Source organism: Papio anubis, chromosome 7 (genome assembly GCF_008728515.1).
Source record: "Papio anubis isolate 15944 chromosome 7, Panubis1.0, whole genome shotgun sequence".
NCBI lineage: Eukaryota > Metazoa > Chordata > Mammalia > Primates > Cercopithecidae > Papio > Papio anubis.
The window spans coordinates 123,169,623-123,193,246 of record NC_044982.1 but is presented as its reverse complement, the minus strand read 5'-3'; the positions used below and the strand labels follow the sequence as shown (position 1 = coordinate 123,193,246).

The 23,624-nt window shown below is 48.0% G+C and overlaps 1 protein-coding gene across 28 annotated transcripts in view; it reads right to left on the bottom strand.

The window, feature by feature from the left end:
• MEGF11 (multiple EGF like domains 11) overlaps positions 1-23,624 on the bottom strand; it is a 422,037-nt gene that overhangs the window by 185,990 nt on the left and 212,423 nt on the right. For all 28 annotated transcript variants that reach the window (XR_002523606.2, XR_002523609.2, XR_002523602.2 and 25 more), the window contains exon 5: positions 13,467-13,559. Coding sequence is in view for 19 of the 28 variants with exons in the window: in XM_021941755.2 (XP_021797447.1) it covers positions 13,467-13,559 (93 nt within the window). In the remaining 9 variants the exon portion in view is untranslated. The remainder of the gene's footprint in view (positions 1-13,466; positions 13,560-23,624) is intronic.

Genomic DNA, 23,624 nt, shown 5'->3' with positions numbered 1-23,624 from the left:
GGCCATGAGCGGGGCAGCAGGGAGGGGAGATATCCTCCACCAGGGGACAGCGGGGAAGTCACCAGGGCCTCGGATTAGGTGAGCCAGTCCTGGACATTGACTCCTTAGAAATAAAACATCATGAGCTGTCACAGTGGAAATAGCCATGCTCACCTTCCCACTTTCTTTTTTCTTTGTTCTTTTTTCTTTTTTTAGGTGGAGTCTCACTCTGTCATCCAGGCTGGAGAGCAGTGGCACGATCTCGGCTCAGTGCAAGCTCTGCCTCCCGGGTTCAAGCAATTCTCCTGCCTTAGCCTCCCAAATAGCTGGGACTACAGGCACCTGCCACCATGCCCGGCTAATTTCTGTATTTTTAGTAGAGATGGGGTTTCACCATGTTGGCCAGGCTGGTCTCGAACTCCTGACCTTAAGTGATCCACCTGCCTCAGCCTCCCAAAGTGCTGGGATTACAGGTGTAAGCCACCACGCCCGGCCCTTCCCACTTTAAAGATGAGAAAACTGAGGCCCACAGAGAGGAAAGGACCAGGGTCCCCCAGGGCAGAGCTGGAACAAAACCAGCTTTCCTGTATGTTAAGTCACAGGACTTCTGCTATGAACTGAATGTTCAAGTCCCCCCTAAATTCATGTCAAAACCCTAATCCCCAGTGTAGTGCTGTGTGGAGGTGGAACCTGTGTAGAGTCTGTGGGAGGTAAGCAGTCCCCTTAGAGGGCACTGATCTAAAGAAGAGACATGAGGGACATGACCCCCTTCTCCACTCTGGAAGACACCGTGAGAAGGCAGGCCCTCGCCAGAAACAGAGTCAGCCAGAACCTTGGTCTCAGACTTCCGAGCCTCCAGAACTGTGAGAAACACATTTCCGTGGAAGCCACCCAGTCTACGTGATTCTTGTTACAGCAGCCTGAACTAACTAAGGCAACTCCCACCCCTTCAGGGGCAGCATGGAGCTAAGGAAGAACACACGTTCAGGGTTCTGATCCCAGATCTGCTGCTTTATAGCTGGGTGAATATCAGAAGTGACTCCACCTGCCCGAGCTTTGATTTCTTGGTTTGTGGAATAGAATAACACATATGTCCTCCCCAGGCTGCTGGGCAGATGAAATGGGACAGTTGGCCAGGCGTGGTGGCTCACACCTGTAATACCAACACTTGGGAGGCTAAGGGGCGGGGGAGGGGGGCGTGGATCACCCGAGGTGAGGAGTTCGAGACCAGCCTGGCCAACATGGTAAAACCCCATCTCTACTAAAAAAATATATATATATATGTGTCTGTGTGTGTGTGTGTGTGTGTGTATAAATTAGCCAGGTGTGGTGGTGCATACCTATAATCCCAGCTACTGGGGAGGCTGAGGAAGGAGAATTGCTTGAACCCAGGAGGCAGAGGTTGTAGTGAGCTAAGATCACGCCACTGTATTCTGTATTCCAGCAAGACAGAGCAAGACTCTGTCTCAAAAAAAAAAAAAAAAAAGGCGGGGGTTGGGGAGGGACTATTTATGTGAAGCATTTGCACGCAGCGGAAGCACAAATCGCCGTCACCTTCCTCCTCCAAATTGTGACCCCTCATCATGTTTCTTTCTTCCCGCCTCCCTCCCCCTCTCATATTCATTCTCCTTACTCCCTTGCTGGGAGGAGCCCTAAAGTTTTGGCAGTGGCCCTTCCCAGCTGACCCATGTGGTGGGCCACACACACCCCCATCTGGCCCTGCCCATCTCCTTTTGGGACCCCTCACCTGTCCCAGGCCAGGAGCAGGGACCCAGGCCCACATCTTATACCTTTGCTTTGCCCCCTGTGTCCTGGGCTACCAGGCTGTGGTGTTGCCATTTTCACGAGAGTGCGTCCAGGGGCCCCTGAGACAGAGACACTCCCTGATGTACTTTCCAAATCAGGCAATTGGCAGGGTTGACATCTCTGGAAATCCCCAATCCCAGTGCCTGGTCTGATCTGTAGTCATGGGTTTTGGGGCTATACCACCAGGCCTCCCCAGAAGCTTCCCATTTAAGGTATGAAGGTCGAGATCATCTTTTTGGTTTTTCAATAAATGCCAGTTGTACATTTCATTCTATTATAAACTTGTATTTGTTTTACCATAAGGAAATGTTTAAACTATCAGGTAACTAATGTGCCATTACATGGTAAAAAATTTAAACTTTGTAGCTTCAAGGGTCTGTAGCAAAAGTATTTTCAATAAATAGTATTGGGGAAACTGGATATGCACATGCAAAAAAATGAAATTGAACCTTTATACAAAAATTCACTCAAAATGGATCAAAGACCTACATGTAGGAGCATACCTATAAAACTCACAAGAAACCACAGGGGGAAAGCGTCATGACATTGAATTTGGCAATGATTTCTTGCATATTACATTAAAAGCATAGGCAACAAAAGAAAAAATAGTTAAATTGGACTTCATCAAAATTAAAAAAAAAATTTTTATATATCAAAAGACATGATCAATTGGCTGAGGTAGGAGCTTTGCTTGAGGCCAGGAGTTTGAGAACAGCCTGGGCAACATAGTGAGATCCCGTATCTAAGAAAAAAATTTTTTAAATTAGCCCGGCATGGTGACACATGCCTGTAGTCCCAGCTACTCAGGAGCCTGAAGCCAGAGGATTGCTTGAGCCTGGGAGATCAAGGCTGAAGTGAGCTATGATTGTGCCACTGCACTCCAGCCTGGGTGGCAAAGTGAGTTGTTGTCTCTAAAAAATAAAAATAATGTTTAAAAAGGACACTATCAACACAGTGAAAAGGGAACTCAGAGAATGGGAGAAAATATCTGCAAATCACGTATGGTCGCATGTTGCTTAACCATAGGGATGTGTTCTGAGAAATGCATTGGTGGGTGACTTTGTTGTTGCGCAAACATCATAGGGTGTACCTGCACAAACCTAGATGTACAGCCTACTTCACACCTAGGCTACACCATCTAGTTTGACTATCATCGTATATGTGGTCAGTCACCTACCCAAACGTCATTATGTGGTGCGTGACTGTATCTAATAAGTGGTTAATATCCAGAATATATAAAGAACTCCTATAACTCAACACAAAACAATCTGATTAAAAAATGGGCAAAGGGTTAGGGGATCATGGCAGCTGGGAGGCAGGACTAGACTGCAGCCCCGGACAATGCGGCGGCTTACATTGTGAATTTTAGCTCCAGATCAACTGCAAGAACAAACCAGAAATCCCAAGAGGAACCACAGACCCTCCGAAGGAAGCAGACTGCTCCTGCAGGACCCGGGAGACACCCCAAATACTGTGAGGGCCCCAACTGTGGAAGTGGGAAAGGGAGATCCTCCTCTCCCGAACACACACCCCCACTGGAGAGGCTGAAGTCTGTTTGTGGGGGAAGTTTCTGACTTTACCAGGAGCTGAGTTAAGTTAGAAAGCTGAGTAAAACACAGGGGTAGAGGAGGCAGCAGAAAGGCTTGGGAGTCCGCAGGCAGCCCATTCCTGCCTGGCACCACAGGGATCCATCAGGAGTGTGGACAGAGGAGCAGGCGGTAAAACTCCACAGAGAGAAGGAATTCTCTAGCAGAAGTTTGTAACAACTTGAACGGGGCGAGAAGCCTCCTGGCCATAACTTGGGGGAGGGCGCAAATCGAATCGGGGTGTGCAGACCTCACAGGTGGGGAAGAACTAAAGCCCATTTCTTTTGCAGGTGGGAGGCAGATAGCCTCAGGCAAGTTTTCAAGCCTGTCTTGCCCTACACCTGGAAACAGACTCTGGGCTGTTGTGGGAAGGTGGGGGGTGGCGGGGTCGGGGTGCTGCACCGTGCGAGTGAGGCTGGCCCTTTGATTTGCATGGGAGCTGGGTGAGGCCTGTGGCTACTGGCTTTCCCCCCCACTTCCCTGACAACCTGCATGACTCAGCAGAGGCAGCCATAATCCTCCTAGGTACACAACTCCATTAACCTGGGAAACTCACCTCCATCCCCCACAGCAGCTGCAGGGAGACCCACCCAAGGAAAGTCTGAGCTCAGACACACCTAAGCCCACCCCCACCTGATGGTCCTTCCCTATCCATCCTAGTAGCAGAAGACAAAGGACATATAATTTTGCGGGTTCTACAGCCCCACCCACCGCCAGTCCCTCTCCACACTACTATAGCTGATGCTTTCTGGAAAGCGCCACCTCCTGGTAAGAGGCCAACCAGCACAAAAATAGAGTATTAAACCACAAAAGTTAAGGACCCTCATGGAATCCACTGCATTCCCCCCGCCACCTCCACTGGAACAGGCACTGGTATCCACGGCTGAGAGACCACAGACAGTTTACATCACAGGACTCTGTGCAGACAACCCCCAGTACCAACCCAGAGCTGGGTAGACTTACCAGGTGGCCAGACCCAGATGAGAGACAACAGTCACTGCTGTTTGGCTCACAGGAAGCCACATCCATAGGAAAAGTGGGGGAGTACTACATCAAGGGAACACCCCGTGGAACAAAAGAATCTGAACAACAGCCTTCAGCCCTAGACCTTCCCTCTGACAGAGCTTACCCAAATGAGAAAGAACCAGAAAACCAACCCTGGTAATATGACAAAACAAGGTTCTTCACCCCCCAGAAAATCACACTAGTTCGCCAGCAATGGATCCAAACCAAGGAGAAATCCCTGATTTACCTGAAAAAGAATTCAGGGGGTTATTAAGCTAATCAAGGAGGGACCAGAGAAAGGTGAAGCCCAATGCAAGGAAATCGAAAAAATGATACAAGAAGTGAAGGGAGAAATAGTTAAGGAAATAAGTAACTTAAAACACAATAAAAACTTCAGGAAACTTTGAACATGCTTTTAGAAAGGCAAAATGCTCTGGAAAGTCTCAGCAGAATCGGACAAGTAGAAGAAAGAAATTCAGAGCTCAAAGATGAGGTCTTTGAATTAACCCAATCCAACAAAGACAAAGAAAAAAGAAAAAGAAAGAAAATATGAACAAAGCTTCCAAGAAGTCTGGGATTATGTTAAATGACCAAATCTAAGAATAATCAGTGTTCCCAAGGAAGAAGATAATTCTAAAAGCCTGGAAAATATATTTGGGGGAATAATCAACAAAAACTTCCCCAGCCTTGTGAGAGACCTAGACATCCAAATACAAGAAGCACAAAGAACACCTGGAAAATTCATCGCAAAAAGACCTTCACCTGGCCACGTTGTCATCAGATTATCCAAAGTTAAGACAAAGGAAAGAATCTTAAGAGCTGTGAGAGACAAGCACCAGGTAACCTGTGAAGGAAAACCTATCAGGTTAACAGCAGATTTCTCAGCAGAAACCCTACAAGCTAGAAGGGATTGGGGACCCATCTTCAGCCTCCTCAGACAAAACAGTTATCAGCCAAGAATTTTGTATCCAGCAAAACTAAGCATCATATGTGAAGGAAAGATACGGTTGTTTTCAGACAAACAAATGCTGAGAGAATTCACCATTACCAAGCCACCACTACAAGAACTGCTAAAAGGAGCTCTAAATCTTAAAACAAATCCTGGAAACACATCAAAACAGAACCTCTTTAAAGTATAAATCACACAGGACCTATAAAACAAAAATACAAATTAAAAAGTAAAAACAAAAACAAAATCAAAGTACACCGGCAATAAAGAAGAGGATGAATGCAATGGTACCTCACATTTCAATACTAACATTGAATGTAAATGGCCTAAATGCTCCACTTAAAAAATACAGAACCGCAGAATGGATAAGAACTCACCAACCAACTATCTGCTGCCTTCAGGAGACTCATCTAACACCTAAGGACTCACATAAACTTAAAGGGGTGGGAAAAGGCATTTCATGCAACTGGACACCAAAAACGAGCAAGGGTAGCTAGTCTTATATCAGACAAAACAAACTTTAAAGCAACAGCAGTTAAGAGAGACAAAGAGAGATATTATACAATGGTAAAAGGCCTTGTCCAACAGGAAAATATCACAATCCTAAACATATATGCACCTAACACTGGAGCTCCCACATTTATAAAACAATTACTAATAGGCCTAAGAAATGAGATAGACAGCAACACAATAATAGTGGGGGACTTCAATACTCCACTGACAGCACTAGACAGGTCATCAAGACAAAGTCAACAACAACAAAAAAAACCATGGATTTAAACTATATCCTAGAACAAATGGACTTAACAGGTATATACAGAACATTTCATCCAACAACCACAGAATACACATTCTATTCAACAGCGCATGGAACTTTCTCCAAGATAGACCATATGATAGGCCATAAAACGAGCCTCAATCAATTTAAGAAAATTGAAATTATATCAAGCACTCTCTCAGACCACAGTGGAATAAAATTGGAAATCAACTCCAAAAGGAACCTTCAAAACCATGTAAATACATGAACATTAAATAACCTGCTCCTGAATGAGCATTGGGTCAAAAATGAAATCAAGATGGAAATTTAAAAATTCTTCAAATGACAATAATGACACAACCTATTAAAACCTCTGGGATACAGCAAAGGCGGTGCTAAGAGGAAAGTTCATAGCCCTAAACGCCTTCATCAAAAAGTCTGAACGAGCACAAATAAATAACCTAAGGTCACACCTCAAAGAACTAGAGAAATAAGATCAAACCAAATCCAAACCCAGCAGAAGAAAGGAAATAGCCAAGATCAGAGCATAACTAAATGAAATTGAAACAACAACAACAATAAAAAATACAAACGATAAATGTAACAAAAAGCTGGTTCTTTGAAAAGATAAATAAAATTGATAGATTATTAGCAAGATTAACCAAGAAAAGAAGAGAGAAAATCCAAATAACCTCACTAAGAAATGCAACAGGAGATATTACAACTGACACCACTGAAATACAAAAGATCATGGAAGACTACTATGAACCCACTTTTACGCACATAAACTACAAAACCTAGAAGTGATGGATAAATTCCTGGAAAATTACAACCCTTCCAGCTTAAATTAGGAAGAATTAGATACCCTGAACAGACAAATAACAAGCAGTCAGATTGAAATGGTAATTTAAAAGTTACCAACAAAAAAAATCCAGGAGCAGACAGAGTCATAGCAGAATTCTACTAGACATTCAAAGAAGAATTGGTACCAATCCTTTTGACACTATTCCACAAGATAAAGAAAGAAGGAACCCTTCCTAATTCATTCTAAAGCCAGCATCACCCTAATACCAAACCAGGAAAGGACATAACTAAATGAGGGGGCCAGGCGCGATGGCTTATGCCTGTAATCCCAGCACTTTGGAAGGCTGTGAGTGGATCACTTCAGGTCAGAAGTTCAAGACCAGCTTGGCCAACATGGCGAAACCCCGTCTCTACTAAAAATACAAAAATTAGCTGGGCTTGGTGGCATGGACCTGCAATCCCAGCTACTACTCAGAAGGCTGAGGCAGGAGAATCACTTGAAACTGGGAGGCGGAGGTTGCAGTGAACCGAGATTGCACCATCGCACCCCAGCCTGGGCAACAGAGCAAGACTCCATTCTCAAAAAAAAAGACAAAAAAAAAAAAGGGAGGAAATTCCGACACGCGTGATAGCACAGATGAACCTTGAGGATATTATGCTAAGTGAAATCAATCAGTTGGAAAGGGACAAATACTGTATGATTCCAATTATATGAAGCAAAGAGTAGTCAAATTCAGAGAGACGGAAAGCAGACCAAGGGCCAAGCAGAAAGCAGAAAGGTTGCCAAGGGCCAGGGAAGGGGGCAATCGGAAGTTAGTGTTCAGTGAGGACAGAGTTTCAGTTGGGGAAGCTGAAAAAGTTCTGGAGATGGATGGTGGTGATGTTTGCACAACAATGTGAATGTACTAATGTTACCAAACTGCACATTATAAATATCAAATATAAAATGAGTAATTTTATGTTATGTATCTTTTACCAGGACTTTTTTTAAAAAGAAGTTTTAGCAAACACTTAGTTTGAGAAGCACTGACCTCAAGGGTCCCGAGCTAGTTTAGGAGCGTAGGCATATTTCTGAGCTGGTTAACATTCTATTTTAATCTGCAGATAGCTTAAAGCCAAGTCGGCCTGGGGTCCTACACACCATTCAAGATAAGAACATGCTGGACTCGGCAGAAGCTACAGCTGGTGATGGCCCAGCTTGGTTCCAGCTGCCTTCATCACTCAGGCCTGCTCTGTAGTCCTGTCTTGTGCCCAGTGACTGGGGAGTAGGGGAGTAATTCTGCAAGATGGCAGAACAGTGTGTATCGGGCTTTGACTTATCCTGCACTTTGTCCTAAGTGCGTGGATAAGACCAGTTTGGTGGAATACATGATAGTGTGGAAAACAGAGGGAAACGGAGGAGGAGGCTTCTCCCTCATCTCCACCCCAGGCCTTCTGGAGGGGAGGCACAGGCCCAAAAACAAAATGCCATTCTGTAGCCTGGAACCCAAAATGCAAAGCACCCTGGGATGGGAGGCAGAGAAACGGGACCCAGGAAATACAATAATTAAATCATACAATGAAAGCTTAAATTTCCAAGTTAATTATTGGGCATCATTTATAAAAGTTAACAGGGCATATTTAATTTAGGAATTGGCTCACGTCCTTCTCCGTACAGCTGAAATCTCATAAATGAAATATACTGGATCATTGCCCAGTGCGGAAATAAAAGTTATGAATAATGTTTCTATCTCAATCATTGTCAGTGCTTTAATATTCCTAATTACTTTAAAAAACTAGATATTCAATATAGGAAAACTTTTTTCTTTTTATCTCCACTTGTGAGATTAGTGCAATTTAATAAGAGTCACTCTGTCGTCTTTATTCAGTATAAACTGACATTTCATCCTTTTACTCTTCATTATTATATGGGATGGAGGTTTATGACCAGGCAGGCAGCCACTCCATTTCCCCGTAGTGGTCCATCTAACAGCCCAGAATTATCTGATAGTTGGTGTGTCAGCCCACCAGGCAAATCAGTATCATCTCTCTTCCTTTATGGAGCAGAAAGAAATTAGTCCAGGCCTTTAAAAAAATCAGCTAGGGGGTTATAAGTCAGTAAAAGAATGAGAAGTCCCCACCCCCACCCCAGTACTAGATTTATCCCCTTCACTGCTGTCAAAGTCATAAATCCCTTGGCAGCCACAAAGGGCAGGGCAGGGTAGGGGCAGGCAGTCAGATGATGGATCTTTGTAACCCTCCCTGCCACTTCCAGGAATTTATCCTAAGAAGAAATTGGGACAAGTGGGAAAAGATATATGCATAAGAAGAATCACTGCAGCATTTTTACACAGGGCCACAATCCAGAAATCCCTAAAAAGTCCAAAACATGTTTTAAAAAATTCAGCACCAAAATCCATTTAGAGGCAAAACCTGCATGAAACCGATTTGAGGTTATATATTGTTTTTATGTCACTTGATGTGATCAGTCATAGTCACTTCAGAAATATCACTGTTTCACCCAGGGTGCTGCCCAGACCCCATGGGGGCATATGTCACACACAACATACTCACCATAGGCTTTCTAAACTCTGAAAAATTATAAATTCTGAAGCCAACAGGCCCCATGGATCTTGGATAAAGGATGGTGGGCCTATGACAGTAAAGAATCAGAAACAACTTCAATGTCCATCAACAAGGGACTAGTTAAATGCATGTGGTAATCCATAGAATGAAATTCTGTAAGGCCATTAAAAATCTAAGGGAGCACATTTATTGACAAGAAAATGAGTGCATGATGTAAAGTTAAATTTAAATAGCAAGTTATAGACTAGCACACACCTTTGATCTAAATAATAAAAGTTATATCCAGATCTAGCTCAATGTGCAAATGTATAAAAGAATGGCAGGAAGGATAAGCATCCAAATGCTAGCAGTGGTTATCTCCGGGGTGGAGAGTTAACCTTTTTTGTCTAACTTTTGCTACAGTTTGATTTTTCTTTTTAACATGAACAGGTATAATTTTAAGAACCAGAGAGAAAAAAAACAAACAAGAACGATGCTTTCAATTAAACAAAACCAAAGTTTCTCTGAAAGGGTGTCACATGACAAACCCCATTCAGTGATCTCCAGAGATCACACTGAAGTGGGACCGAGATACCTGTCTCCACAGATTCGCCCACAAAGACCCTAAGGCACTGTAGAGAGCGCACTGGCAGACAGACCCCAATAGCATGTAGCAAGCCGGCGCAAATTACTTGGGGAAAGCTGGTATCAATTTGTGTCCCATGGCTGACTCCTCTATCTCCACAATATCTCAGGGCCACATCTTTTAAGCAGAGCTCACATTTCCCTGTGAACAACCATGTTTTCTCATGACAGATCAATTTCAACATTGGGCTATATTAACAGAGGTTGAGCATCCAGAAGGAGGGAGAATATAGTAATTAAGAGTTCAGGTTCAGGACATAGGTTTTTGCTTGGGTGATAGTCCCAGACTTACCATTGACTAGCTGTGTGTCTGCTGGAAGTTCTTTAACCTCTGTCTGCTTCAACTTGCTCCTTTGTAAAACGGGGCTAAATAACAATTCCCATACTATAAGTTCGTTGTGAAAATTAAACAAGTAGATAAGTAAACAAAGCACTCAGTACATAGTAAAATTCAATATATAGTAGCTATCTCCACTCTCATTTTTCCATACTGGTCACACCAAGCTTGCAGTTGTGTGGTCAGATCTAGGAGAAAACATTTAAGAGGAATAAAGGCCACAGCCAATGGAGAGAAACCAGATGGGAAAGGTAGTCCAGACGACATCATGTGAGAAACAAGGGAGCTTGGAGAAGAAACACTTGGGGAGGAAAATGATCACTATCTTCTAATACCTGAAGGGTTGACCCATTAGAGAGTGTCTGGTTTCTTCTGTGCAGCCTCAATGGCTATTATCAACTGCGCTGAGATGACCATTTCTGTAGACACAGACTGTGGTCTTGTCCAATGAGCTCCTTGGAAGAAATTCCAGGGACAAGGAGCATCATGGTCATCCACCACCCTGCCCTGGACTTTATTATGAGCAAGAACCAACCAGTAGAAGCTAAAAGGTAGGTTTCCACTGCAGAGAAGGGAAAACTTTCCAACAATGAGAATGGGCTTCCATAAGAGGTAGTGAGCTCCTTGTCAGTGTAGATATTCAAGCAGAGGTTGGAAAGCTCTTAGCAGAGCATCTACACATTCAATGCTCTGAATGACACTGAAGGTGAGAATCTACGAATTGCTTTAATTCAATGCTGCTGTCCCTCAAACAGGGTTGGAACCTCTTTTAGAACTTCCCATGGGTTCAATAGCACATGCCTTTTAGTCGATTCAAAGCTCAATGACCCATGGCTCTTCAACCCATGAGGGTGCATTTAATTGAGAGGAAAGAGCTTTTGGGTTGCTTAGCACCAAGTCTGGTGACTGAATTGGGGGTGCGGGGGCGTTAAATCAGACAGTCTAGTTCTGTGCTGTAAATAACAGGTCTGTTTCCCGGTTTGCTTGGTAAAATCACTCTGGGGGCAAATCATACTCTAAACTGCCTAGTCCTGTTAATCAAATGCCACCTTTGTTCCATCTCTTTCATTAGGCCAGAACCCTGAAAAGATACAGACCTTGTCTAAAAGACCCTCCAGGGCTCTCCCCATGGCCCAGCACAGTCCCGAGCATAGAGCGAGCACTAAACACAGTTACATTCATCGGTGGTTTCTGTACACTTAGGGCCCCAGGGGACCCAGGCTGTATTTCAATCTCTAATAGGCTGCCCTCAGCATATAATCCAGCAGTAGCAGGCAGACCCATCCCAGCAGGCCTGACCTAATCCAAGTCAGATACTCCTCCCTCAAAGATTCCTTGTAAGCCAAGTTACTCAAAACAAAACACAGATAAGGGCGGGAAAGCCCAGACATTTTACCCAATGTGTTTTGCAGTTCAAGTTGACAGAAAGACTGGTTGGACATCTTCCTTTATTTAGCTCATCTGTGTCTCAGTTTACCTTTCATTGTCTGGCCCTGTTTCCCAGTCATGGCTCACTCAAAGCAGTAGAACAAGTGGAAGGAGGAGGCCACTGTGGTCACCAGAGGTCCCAACACATTGGGGGGTTTCTTGGATACCGCAAGCAGACCATGGACTCCCTGAGCCAAGAGAATCACCCAGACGCAAAACAAAACCACATACTGCCTTTGGCCAGAATGTTCTCATGCACTGCATAGACAGAGAGGCTCTAGTCAAGTCCTTTGGGAAAACAAAGAAACAAAAAAACATAACTAGATGTTTCCACCACAGCGGAGAGAGTAGAAAAGGGCAGTAACACTACACTGGGCCCACATGGACCCAACATTCTCCTCTCCGAGTTTTCAAGACTATGGTGGTCAGATATAGAGCGAGCACTAAACACAGTTACATTCATCAGCAGTTTCTATACACTCAGGGCCCCAGGGGACCCAGGCTGTATTTCAATCTCTAATAGGCTGCCCTCAGCATATAATCCAGCAGTAGCAGGCAGACCCATCCCAGCAGGACTGACCTAATCCAAGTCAGATACTCCTTCCTCAAAGATTCCTTGTAAGCCAAGTTACGCAAAACAAAACACAGATGGGGAACATGGAGGTGGCTCCCCAAGATGGACAAATAATAGGGCTTAGATCCCTAGTGGAACCACTGGCTATCTTATCTAATCAGGTCACCATAAAAACACTCTACTCCAACTCAAAGCAGGAAGAAATTTGGGCTTCAGCCTTAGTCAAGGCCTCTTTGAAAACCAAATAAGACCAAGATATTAACCAACCCTTGACTGCATAATGTGCCAATGGATAGGTGGTCATCCGCAAATATTAGGGGGCAATAAACCAGAGGGGAAGGAGGATTCATTTTCATCTGTGTTCTTGGCAGAGAATTCCCTGAACAGCTGCCAGGTAAGCCGCACCCTCTTGGTGGCCAGTCCCACAGTAGAGACAATGCACCACACCACTGTGGGTTACTGGGCCAGGCCCCAGAGCATCCACATCACCCCAAGCTCAGTAGGAAGGCTTCCCTGGAGAAGGTGAACCATCCACCCACAAAAATGTAGGAACACAAGGACCTACCCCCACAAGTGTCCTGTTCTAATTTTGGGGACACAGAGACATCCCAAATGTCCACCAGTCTCATAAATCAATTCCCCTGAGCCTCTGTGGGCACCCATAAAACCGAGTTTTTGGAGCAGTGAACCTGGGGACCAGGGCTAGACAACGGCGACCTCCTCAGTGTGTACTCCTGGGCACTGTGTCAATTTCACATCAACCATCAAAGACCATATCTAGAGGTGTTCCATCAAAAGTCAGAGTTGTCCAGATGACCCCACAATTCCATAAATATACAACACACAATGCCCCCACAGACCCCTACAAATCATCTCTCAAGTGCCACCAGGTTTTAACTGCAGGTACACCTCCCTGATGTTCAGACAGGCTCAGGCAGCCCATCCCAAGTCGCCCCAGCACAACACAAAAATGTAGCATGCACACACCACAACCCACCCCCCCTACCAAGTCAGAGCCAGGGGTCCTCCTGACCCCCAAACCCCAGACTCACCGCTGGAGCAGTCGGGCCCTCCCCAGCCAGGCTCGCAGTGACAGGTGTCCGGGGAAACGCAGCGGCCGTGCACACACTCCTCCGTACACAGGGCTGAGGGGACATGAGGAGAGAGAGGAAGAATCAGAACAACAGTGAAAACCAACCATCTGGTCAAGGAGCATAATCCATTTTGTCACAACTCCCTGGTGCCCAGGGATGCTCACAACGCATCACTGGCTTGGGGGAAAATCAAGCTCCACCTGACCTGAGTCATTTAATTAACACCAGAATGGATCCTACAAGAGTACATTTCATCCCCAGCCTCATTTCCTAAAATGAAACCCAAGCTGGAGAAGCGGTAACGTCGTTGGCTTTTCGAGAACATTTTCTCCAACGTTTAACAACAGAGACCTCCGCAAACCTCGGCTCCTAAATCCACACCCCTGCTCTCTTTCTCCATCTGCTTAGGAAATAACCTGTCCCTTGCATCTTCTGCTTTCCCCAGTTTCCTTCTGCAAAGGCCCCAAAATGTATCAGCCTGCCTGAAAAGAAGGTCCCTTCTCACTTTTCCCCCCACCTTTCTGCCCTCCTCCCCAAATGTCCCTATTTTGGGGCGCTCAAATGTCAGCAAATCTGCAAAGTACACACATGCAGAGGAAAAAAGCAACAGCTAATTATAAGAAAGTAATTAAGAGAGACATCCACGATGATGATAATTGTAATTAGAAAGTGCCTGGCAATTTCTTATCACGCAGTTGAATGCTGCAGCCTCCTGAGGTGGGAGGTTACAACGGCAGGCACTTTCCCTCAACCACTCTGGTGCCGAGGCTGATTGACAGCAGTTTGAGGAAGGGAAATTATTTTTCTCTTTCTTTGACAGAATCCACATTTCCTCAAGGTCATCTTTTGCTCCTGAAAGATCTGCCCCACCATCTAAGCCATCAGTGAAGGATTACAGAAAGCCCCCATGTGCCACCTCCACCAAGTCTGAAGGCTCAGGGAATCAGCACTTATCATCAACCCTGTCAATTTCTTAGACCAGATCGAGATGTGTGTGTGTTGTTTTTTTTTTTCCTGAAAGCAAGGGACTTCTCTCTGCCCAGTACTGGCCTGGGCTAGGGGAGCAGATGGCCCCCTTTCGTGGCCTCCCACCCACTGCCTGGCCTAAATGCCCACTGGGAAGATGCTGTTGGGTTAAACAACAAGGCTCATTTAATGACTGGCGTGGTCCTCTGGCCCCTCCTAAGCACAGAAACTGACCCCGAAGCTGCTGCCTTAGCTTTGCCCAGGCCCCAGGCAAGGTAGACCCCAGAAGAGCCATTTCACATGCCCCACTGGTCAGTGGTCTGGAGTCAGCCTGTCCACTGCAAGGCTGGGATGTGGTGTGTCTGGAGATCCCTAGCACCTGGGTCCTTCTGATTGCTACAAGTAGCCTTTGGGGAGGGTTGTGGCACTTCCCCAGTGCTGGAGCCCCGCTCACTTACAGCCCTGGGAAGCGGCTAACCCATTGTTGGAGAACCCAGTGGGCCCTGACCCCGGGGACCAGCTCCACTTAGAATCACAATGTGCTGCTCACGCGGCAGCTAGCAAGACTGTCACTCCTGCTGCCCGGGCTCCCACTGGACTTTCCAAACAAGCTTATATGAGTCAATGCCCCCAGGACACAGCAGTGTCCATCCTCTGGCTCCCCATGGGATGCCAGCCCCTCAGCCCAGCCAGCTCCCAGCCCTGGCCTCAGCTGCTTCCTTTCCCTCATCCCCACCCTGACAGGCTGAGGTCCCCGCATGCTCCACAGCTGGACCCATCAGTGTTACAGCTTGTCATATTAGCTCACTGACACCGCCAACTGCTTTCTGACTGCAGAGAGCAGGACCCCGATCCCTGGGGTCTCTGCCTAGGGCGGTGAAATCAAGCAGTGACTTGCAAACCTGCTGAGTGTCAGGTCTCAAAGAGACTTAAGAGAAAATCATGTCCTGGCCCTTTGTTTTATATCTGGAGAAGCTGAGGCCTGAATGTTCATGGCCCCTTGTGCAGTGTGTGGCCTCTCAGTCAGGGAGGAAGGAGCTTGGGGTGGCTCCTGGAGCTAGAGGCCTCTGAAGGTGGAGAGAGCCCAAGGCTGTGGGGACTTCACATTTTGCCCAGGCTGGACATCCTCCCCCGCCCACATGGCTCAGGGGCTGGCGGTGGGGCCATTCCAGAGGGAACAGCAGAGGGGTGCTGTGACAGGCCCACAAGAGGGTCAGTGGTGACCAGAGACAGAGGGTGGAGGAGCTGCTTCAACATGCTCAGCACCACACAGGTTAGGGATAGGGTGGAGGGCAGATAATTTGAGAAGGAAGACCACCCAGTGACCTGCCTGCCCCCTGCTCCTGACCCTAGACACCCAGCCCATCCACCTGCCTCCTGTGCCTTCTCCAAGTTGGGAGGGAACAGCCTTCTGGTGCTCTGAGCAAGCTCCACACTGCACTGCCTTTTCCCTTGGTCCCTTTCTGAAGCCCCAGAGACCAGCAGGACAGTCTGCAGAGCACCGCCCCCAACACTGCAGACACAGACCCCAGCTCAGTCCCGTATCCAGCCTCTGGACCCTGGTAAGGACCCTGTTAAGGCAGCAGCTTCAGGGTCAGCTTCTGTGCTATGCATGGAGGATGGTCATCCCACAGTCCCTTGGCTTGACCCCAGGGATGCAGGTGCATCTCCCTCCTTTCCTCATCATCCTGGTATTTTGCCTGCACTGTTTGCTTGTCAAAACCTCAATCCATTCATATTTCATAGGTGTTGTTTAGACAGTGTTGTTTGAAGCATGAAATATTGATAGCAAATACCCGAGGCTCAGACTGCCATATTTGGCAGTTGGGCCACTGTGTGTTTGGACACCTGGTGGGGAAGGGCTGAGGTGCCGCAGGGAAAGTCTCCTAGGGAGGGTGGCGGTGGCCATCCCTGGTGCTGGGGCGGCCGACTCCGACGCCAGCAGCTGGCAGCCCGTCTCCAGAGGCCTGGGGTTACTCAGCTGCTGCTCCTAGAGCATGTGGGTCCCCTAAGCTCTTTCAGACCACAGACCCCCATGCCAGTGACTGCCTGGGAGGAGCTGGGTTAGGGTGCTGCCACCCTGGGTTCCTTCTTGGAAACTTACAACTCTAAACAGGGCGTTTTGTCAAGTTCCTCTTCACACTGCTGCACTTCCATCTGCTGTCATGGACGGGGTGGCTAGACGGGCTCTGACAGCACCAGCTGTGTGATGGGGTCAGCCACTCGCCCTCTCCTGGCCCCACTGAGAAATATGAACTACAGTCTCACCACCCTGCCTCAGTCCTGATTCTGACCTCCCAGCATGCTACAAGCCTTCTCGGCAAGCAGCAGGATGTGCAGGGGTTGAGAACAGACTGCATCCAGAATGCCAGGTCTGGCCCAAGCGCCTTATCAGCTCTAGGCCTTGGATGAGTTACCTCCATCTCTGTGTCAGCCCCATCTGTTCTGTGGGGTACGGTGGCAGGATGGGCCTCACAGGCTGTGTGAGGATTGAATGAGTTGATGGAGTGCCCAGAGCAGGGCCTGGGGTATAGAAAATGCTGTGTGAACCTTGCTGTTGTTACTAGAGTCTCCTCGGCCCTGAGGACAGGCTCCTGGTGAGGTTCAAGCCTCTTCTACCCTCCACTCACTCCCATCCTGCACAGAGGTCGTGGACACGCGACGGGTGGTCTGTAGGGAACTGCAGACAGATCCCTGGTTGGGGACAGTGCTGCTGGAGGGCAGTGCCATCTCCAGCCTTGGCAGGCAAGGCCAGGGTGGTAGCCAATGTGATGATCTAAGTTTAAATTCCACATCTGCCAATTACAATTACAGTTACAGGACAATAAACAATTAAACTTCCATGCCTCAGCTTTTCCATCTGTAAAATGAGGACAACAGTAGTGCCTACCTTATGGGTTGCTGCAAAGATTAAATGAAGTAAAACACGTAAAGTTCTTAGACCAGTGCCTGGCATATAGGCACATAGTAAGTACTCAATAAGCACGAGATGCTATTGCCATCTCTCTCTCTCTCTCACACACACACACACACACACACACACGGGCTGTGGGATGTCTAACACAGCTGACAGCTGCTGCCATTTGTTGCCACTTCCTGTGCACTACCATTTTCTGAGCACCTACTATGTGCCAGACCTTAGGGCTTTCACACACACTCCCTCAGCCTCTGGCACAGGCCATCCCGGCACACGCTGGGAGGTAGCTATGTCTGCACTGTCTCTCCTTTGAGGATCTCCAGCTCCTGGGGGAGACAGGCTGCTTCCCACTCCTCCTTTTTAAGCCCTCATGCTTTCTGGTACACAGTAGGTGTTCCATGCTTGTGAGCCCCACACTCACCTGCCCCAGGAAAGAATACCACAGCTCATGTGAGAAAGGCATGCTTGTTTTCCCCAAGCTCAACCTCAGAGCTTGGTCACGGAGAAGTCACCAAATCTGCAGACCTGTCCCTTGGCTCAGGCTGTTTATGGCCCTGTGGGACCAGGGTGATCGGGGTGTTGAGGGTGGTGGTGTGGGGTTGCAGAACAAATCCAGCCTTGGGTGTCAGGCAGCCCTGATTCGTGTCTACAAACATCACTCTGTGATATCAATAACTCACCATCCTCTCTGGGCCCTGCAACTTCACTGGGAAATCAAGATTAAACCAGATGAGGTTTCAAGTCCCATGCAGCTAAGAATCCCCTCAATCTGTCCTCCTGCCCACCCCCTCCAGGACACACATGGATTGCTGCCATTGCTCTGGTTCCCCTTCCTGGCCCCCAAGCCCCAGCCGCTTTCTATCACAGGGACCCCTGCTTTCTTTCCTCTATTCCTTTGGAAATGGCACTGGACGAGAAGCCAACTCTCTGGGTTCAGGCTCTTGTCCATAAAACAAGGGCATTAGAACACATTGCCTTTAAGGACCCTTCCATGGCTGACATCCCTCGATGCTTCTCTTCTGACCTAGGACCGCACTGACTCCAGCACACCACCTTAGAAAGCTGGAAGCTTGAAATACTTCCACTGAGCTCCCTAGCCCTGGGTCGCCTGGCCACCAAAGCCAGGCACAGCCTCCATCATCCAGCCCCATCAAGAAGCCAGGAAGGGAGAGGTTCCTCCAGCCACCCTATTCGAACATGATGGAGGGTGAAAGATTTTTCCACAAGTAACCAGCCCTTTCTTTCTCTCGATCTCCACGGCACTTGGTGGAGGGTGGTTGCCCATTTGGTGGGATGTAGCACACTTGACCTCCTACCATTTCTCCTTTCAGTGTTAGTCTGGACCAGTAGTGGTCTGGACCGAAAGAACCCCACACCACCATCCTCAAGACCCCTGGCCACCTTGGTCCCATGGGGCCAGAAACAGCCTGAGCCAAGGTACAGGTCCAGAGATTTGGTGCCTTCTCTGTGACTGAACTCTGAGGCTGAGCTCGGGGAAAAGAAGCATGCCTTTCTTGTGAGCTTTGTGAGGGTAAATCCAGGGTCTGAAACATCCCTGTTATCTCCCCATGGGCCATGCATTACAGATACTCCACATGTGGCTGTTGGCGACTCCTCCCAGTACCCATGCCTTGCAAGTGATATTGACAAGCCAGGGAGGAGGATCGGGAGGCAGAGGGTGAGATGGGGTAGGGGACAGGAGGTTGTTCAACCTGGAGAAGGAAGAACTAGGTGGAGGCAGGTCAAGGTCAGCTGACCAGGCTGAAAGCCCAATAGAGATGTAGGAGCCATTCTGTCCCAGACACAATGGGGACCCAAGGGAGCAAGTGACAAGGGAGCAGATATCCACCTAACCCAAGGCAAGACTTTCTAACACCCGAATGGGTTCAGCAGTTCACAGGGCTGTTGTACAGGTAGGGAGCAAGACACCATGATCATGCAAAGGATAGAGGACTGACATGCGCGTGGCAGGGCGGGGGCGGGCTCACTCTGCCAATCGTGGGGGATCCAGCTGGCTGCCTATTTTTGTAAACGAAGTTCTGTTGGAACACAGCCATGCCCAGTCATTTACATACTGTCTACGGCTGCTTTTGCACTACAAGGACGGAGTCGAGAGGGTTGCCACCGAGACTGACATTTCGCAAAGTCTAAAATGTTTGCTATCTGGTGCTTCATGGGGGAGGCGGCCCCCTGTGGTAGAGGGCTTCTGGTCTGGTGGGAGACAGGACTACGGGACATGGAAGGTCTCTTCTTCCCCTTCCTCCCCTATCATTTACTTACTCCCTGGGATGACCAGATGACAAAACAAGGCCAAAAAAGGTGCTTAGAAAATACAAAATGATGCCAGTCCTACTTTCTAAAGTGGCACTCTGGGTCTACCCAAAGGAGCAAGGGCTGTCAAGCTGGGAAGCAGAACCTTGCAGCAGCCATGCGTGCTGACTCAGCACTTTATTCCACCCCTCTTTCCTCCTGGGAGCTGGGGACAGGGAATCTGGATGACTTAGCGAACATTCGTATTGCAGTTGATGGTCTTATTCAGGTAGACACTAGGGACAGTGTGGTGAGTGCAAAAGAGAAAAGAGGCCAAACGAGAAGTCCTTTCTTGGCCTGGCACTTGCCAGGTATTGAGTACACACAGCCACACTGAGTCCTGGAGGTGGGGGTTAGTACCACTCCATTTATGGTTGGGAAACTGAACCACAGAAAAGGCTAAGTAACTTGTGCAAATTCACATAGCCAGCAACTCAATGTGCTAGATCAGTGTTTCTTAACCTTTTATCCATGAGAGCCTTTTTAGACATTTTTTTTTCCTAATTACCCCCTCCCATGAAATTCTAGTAACACAGATACACTGGATATCTGTGCCTTATATATAATCAGCTTCAGAACTCATTTTTGCCCCTGACAAATGCACATGCTAGAAATTCTCCATTTGTCCTGTTCACAACATTCTCCTTCTCCTACACCTTTCTCTGTGCCCAGAGAAGCTGACCTGCATGGATGACATTAACAGGCTTCCTGGCCTCTGGCTTCTGGATGGGTTCTGTCAATGAGAAATAGCAGCAAGAGATGGGAGGGCGGGCAGGACATGAGGCTGGGCCATGGGTGGTGATGGTGGTGGTCCTTCTCCCCTCCAGCTAAAGGTTCCAGGGATTGCTTCCAGTCCAGGGGTGGTTGTGGCTCTCCTCGATTGCTAGCCTGAATGTTGCACCATTTCTTATTGGTTTTCCTTAGCCCTTCCCCTGCCTTTATAAATCATTTTATTATTAAACTTTCCTCACTCATCCTCCTTAACATGCCATCCGGGCCCAGGAGCAGTGGCTCACGCCTGTAATCCCAGCACTTTGGGAGGCTGAGGTGGGCGGATCATAAGGTCAGAAGTTCAAGACCAGCCTGACCAACATGGTGAAACCCTGTCTCTACTAAAAATACAAAAAGTAGCCAGACATGGTGGTACGTGCCTGTAATCCCAGCTACTCGGGAGGCTGAGGCAGGAGAATCACTGGAATCTGGGAAGCAGAGGTTTCAGTAAGCCGAGATCGTACCACTGCACTCCAGCAAGACTCCGTCTCAAAAAAAAAAAAAAAAAAAAAAGAAAAAAGAAAAAAAGAAAAAAAACACGCCATCTGTTTCTTGGTTGGGACTCTAACTGGTCCAGGAGCCAAGCCGAGGTTTGCACCCACACGTGTGATGCCAAAAGCCTGCTTGCACAGGGTGAGATGAGTAAGTTCCAGCAGCAGATCTGTCACTGACTTGCTGTGAGAACTTTGCTGATCCCCCTCCCTCCTTGGGGTCTGTTTGTCTGTCTGTGAAATGAAAGGATTGGATGACAGGATCTAAATGTTCCCTCCAGCTCTGGGAGTAAAGGGCTCCATGATAGCAACTGCCAACTTTTTTGAGTGACTGATTCAAGCTAAGTTTGAGAGGAATTTGTTCCACAAACGCAGACATAGAGCTTGGCCCGGGAACAAACGTGTTCAGAGGTGCAGATGGAAGGCCAGGGCATCAGTCCTGGGGCAGCGGGTGAGCTTGCATAAGCAGGCCAGGACCCAAGACGGCGATCTTGGCACCAAGCAAAGGTGTGTGTGCGTCAGAGTTGGGGTCTCCTCTGCAATCAAGCTGCTCAGATAACACTGGCCCTTCCCTAACCAAAGGCGGCCCCATCTGCTGTCCCCAGCTCATGGAAGCCCTCTGAATCAATTCTCCCTTCTATTGGCCCTCCACCCAGGATGACCCGCAAGTCCCTGAGGTGTCTGTGGTCATATATTTTGCCTGGAAGTTTGCAAATGGTCTTACTAGTTAATGGAACTATAAAAATTACTTACATGAAAAGGTCAAGATAAATAAAGACAACTTCCATGCCCCTTGGCCAACTAGCCTGACATTCAGCTAAGACCCAAGAAGGCTGGGAGGTCAGGGAAAGGGTGGTAGCCTCCCAGAATCCTCCAGCGTATTGCCTCCAGAGCCACCCCCGAACCCAGCCTCCCAGTACTCCAAGGCACATTGATCAGTCTTCCATTAGCATTCTTGGCAAGAGGCCTCAGATCAGGTTGTCATTGGATTCAGCTTGGAAATAAAATAACCTATATCCACATAGACCCAAGTGCCAATTCTGAGCTGACATGCTTAGCATGAGTGATTCGGCCATGCCCAAGGTCACACGGCATGTGTGTACGTATTACTGTGTGTGTCTGTAGCGGGGCTCGCGGAGTTCTAAAACACCTCATCTGATGTGTACCACTCGTTCTTTACAGTTCCCAGCCCTCAGCCCCCTCCACAGCCAGGAGGAATCAAAATGGTTGATCCTTTCTCTCAGCCCATCTAGAGTTGGCTTTTCATTGCTGTGGCCACATCTGGCCCCCATATATGAAGAGGCCATTATTGTTTTAATAAGCAGCACTTCCCCAGCAAGGCTGATAAGGCAGAAGGACATTAAGGGCCAAACACTCTCCTGGGCTGCAGGAGTGGGGCCTGCAGGGTGTGACCCCCACCCAACCTGCTGAGCTGGCCCAGAGTCACTCCCCATTCCCCCAAACCCCCCCGGTTTTTTTTTTTGAGACGCAGTCTTCCTCTGGTGCAATCTCGGCTCACCGCAACCTCCGCCTCCCAGGTTCAAGTGATTCTCCTGCCTAAGCCTCCTGAGTAGCTGAGATTACAGGCAGCACCACCACGCCCAGCTAATCTTTTTGTATTTTTAGCAGAGACAGGGTTTCACCATGTTAGCCAGGCTGGTCTCGAGCTCCTGACCTCAAGTGATCCTCCCACCTCAGCCTCCCAAAGTACTGGGATCATAGGCGTGAGCCACCAGCCAGACTGCCACTCCCCTTTAATTTGATGGTGCCCTTGCTGATTTGTATTCCAAAGCAGCATAGCATTAAAAGCCAAAGTCCCTGCTCTGCCACTCATTAGCTGCATGTCCTTGAGCAACCTCTCTGGTCCTCAGTTTCCCCTTCTGTAGAATGGCTGTTGACTTGGTTATTGCACAGAGTAAATGAGTTAATTCATGCAAAGCACCCAGTACCAGGGGTTAGTTACAACTGTTGCTTTCTTTTTAAAATGTTGCTGTTGTCGTTAATATTCCTCTTCCCAGGACTGGGCTGGGGAGCTGGGGCACCATGGCCCCTGAGCATGCTTAGGCTCATTTCCAGCTCAGAGGATGATAAAATGGCCTGCGTTAGGCGGGGAGGGGGTGGGGAGGAAGGAGCACTGGTAAAACTAGAGGGGCTGGGACTGGGAGTGGGGAAGGAAACACAGTTCAGGGTCAACTCACAGTCCATGATCATCTATCAGGGCAGCACTGGACATAGCCCTTTCCATTTCTGGTCCTCAGAGAAGAGGGGCATGGAATGAAAGGAGGTCCCAGTCCCACCTTCAGGCCCTTTGTCTCATGGAGCCCCAATGGTTGTGCTTCGGGGGGAAATTTGAGCTTGCACCCCAGGGTCCCCCTGCCCCCGCGCACCCTCTGCCCATCCAAGCAGTACCACGTACATGTGCATTCATTCCACCAGTGTTTACCGGGCACCTCCTGTGAGCTGGGTTCTGCAGGCAGGGGTGAGAGAGAGGAGTCCAGAATATAGAGAGGGCCAGGCCCTGCCCTGCCTCCTGTTCTTCTGGGCAGTGAATCCTCCACTTACCTGCTTCTGACCCTTCCCCTAAAGAGCAGAATTCCCTCAGGCACCCCAGAGAGCTGTCCAAAGAGGGACAAGGGCTGCCCTCCATTCCCACAGGCCAGG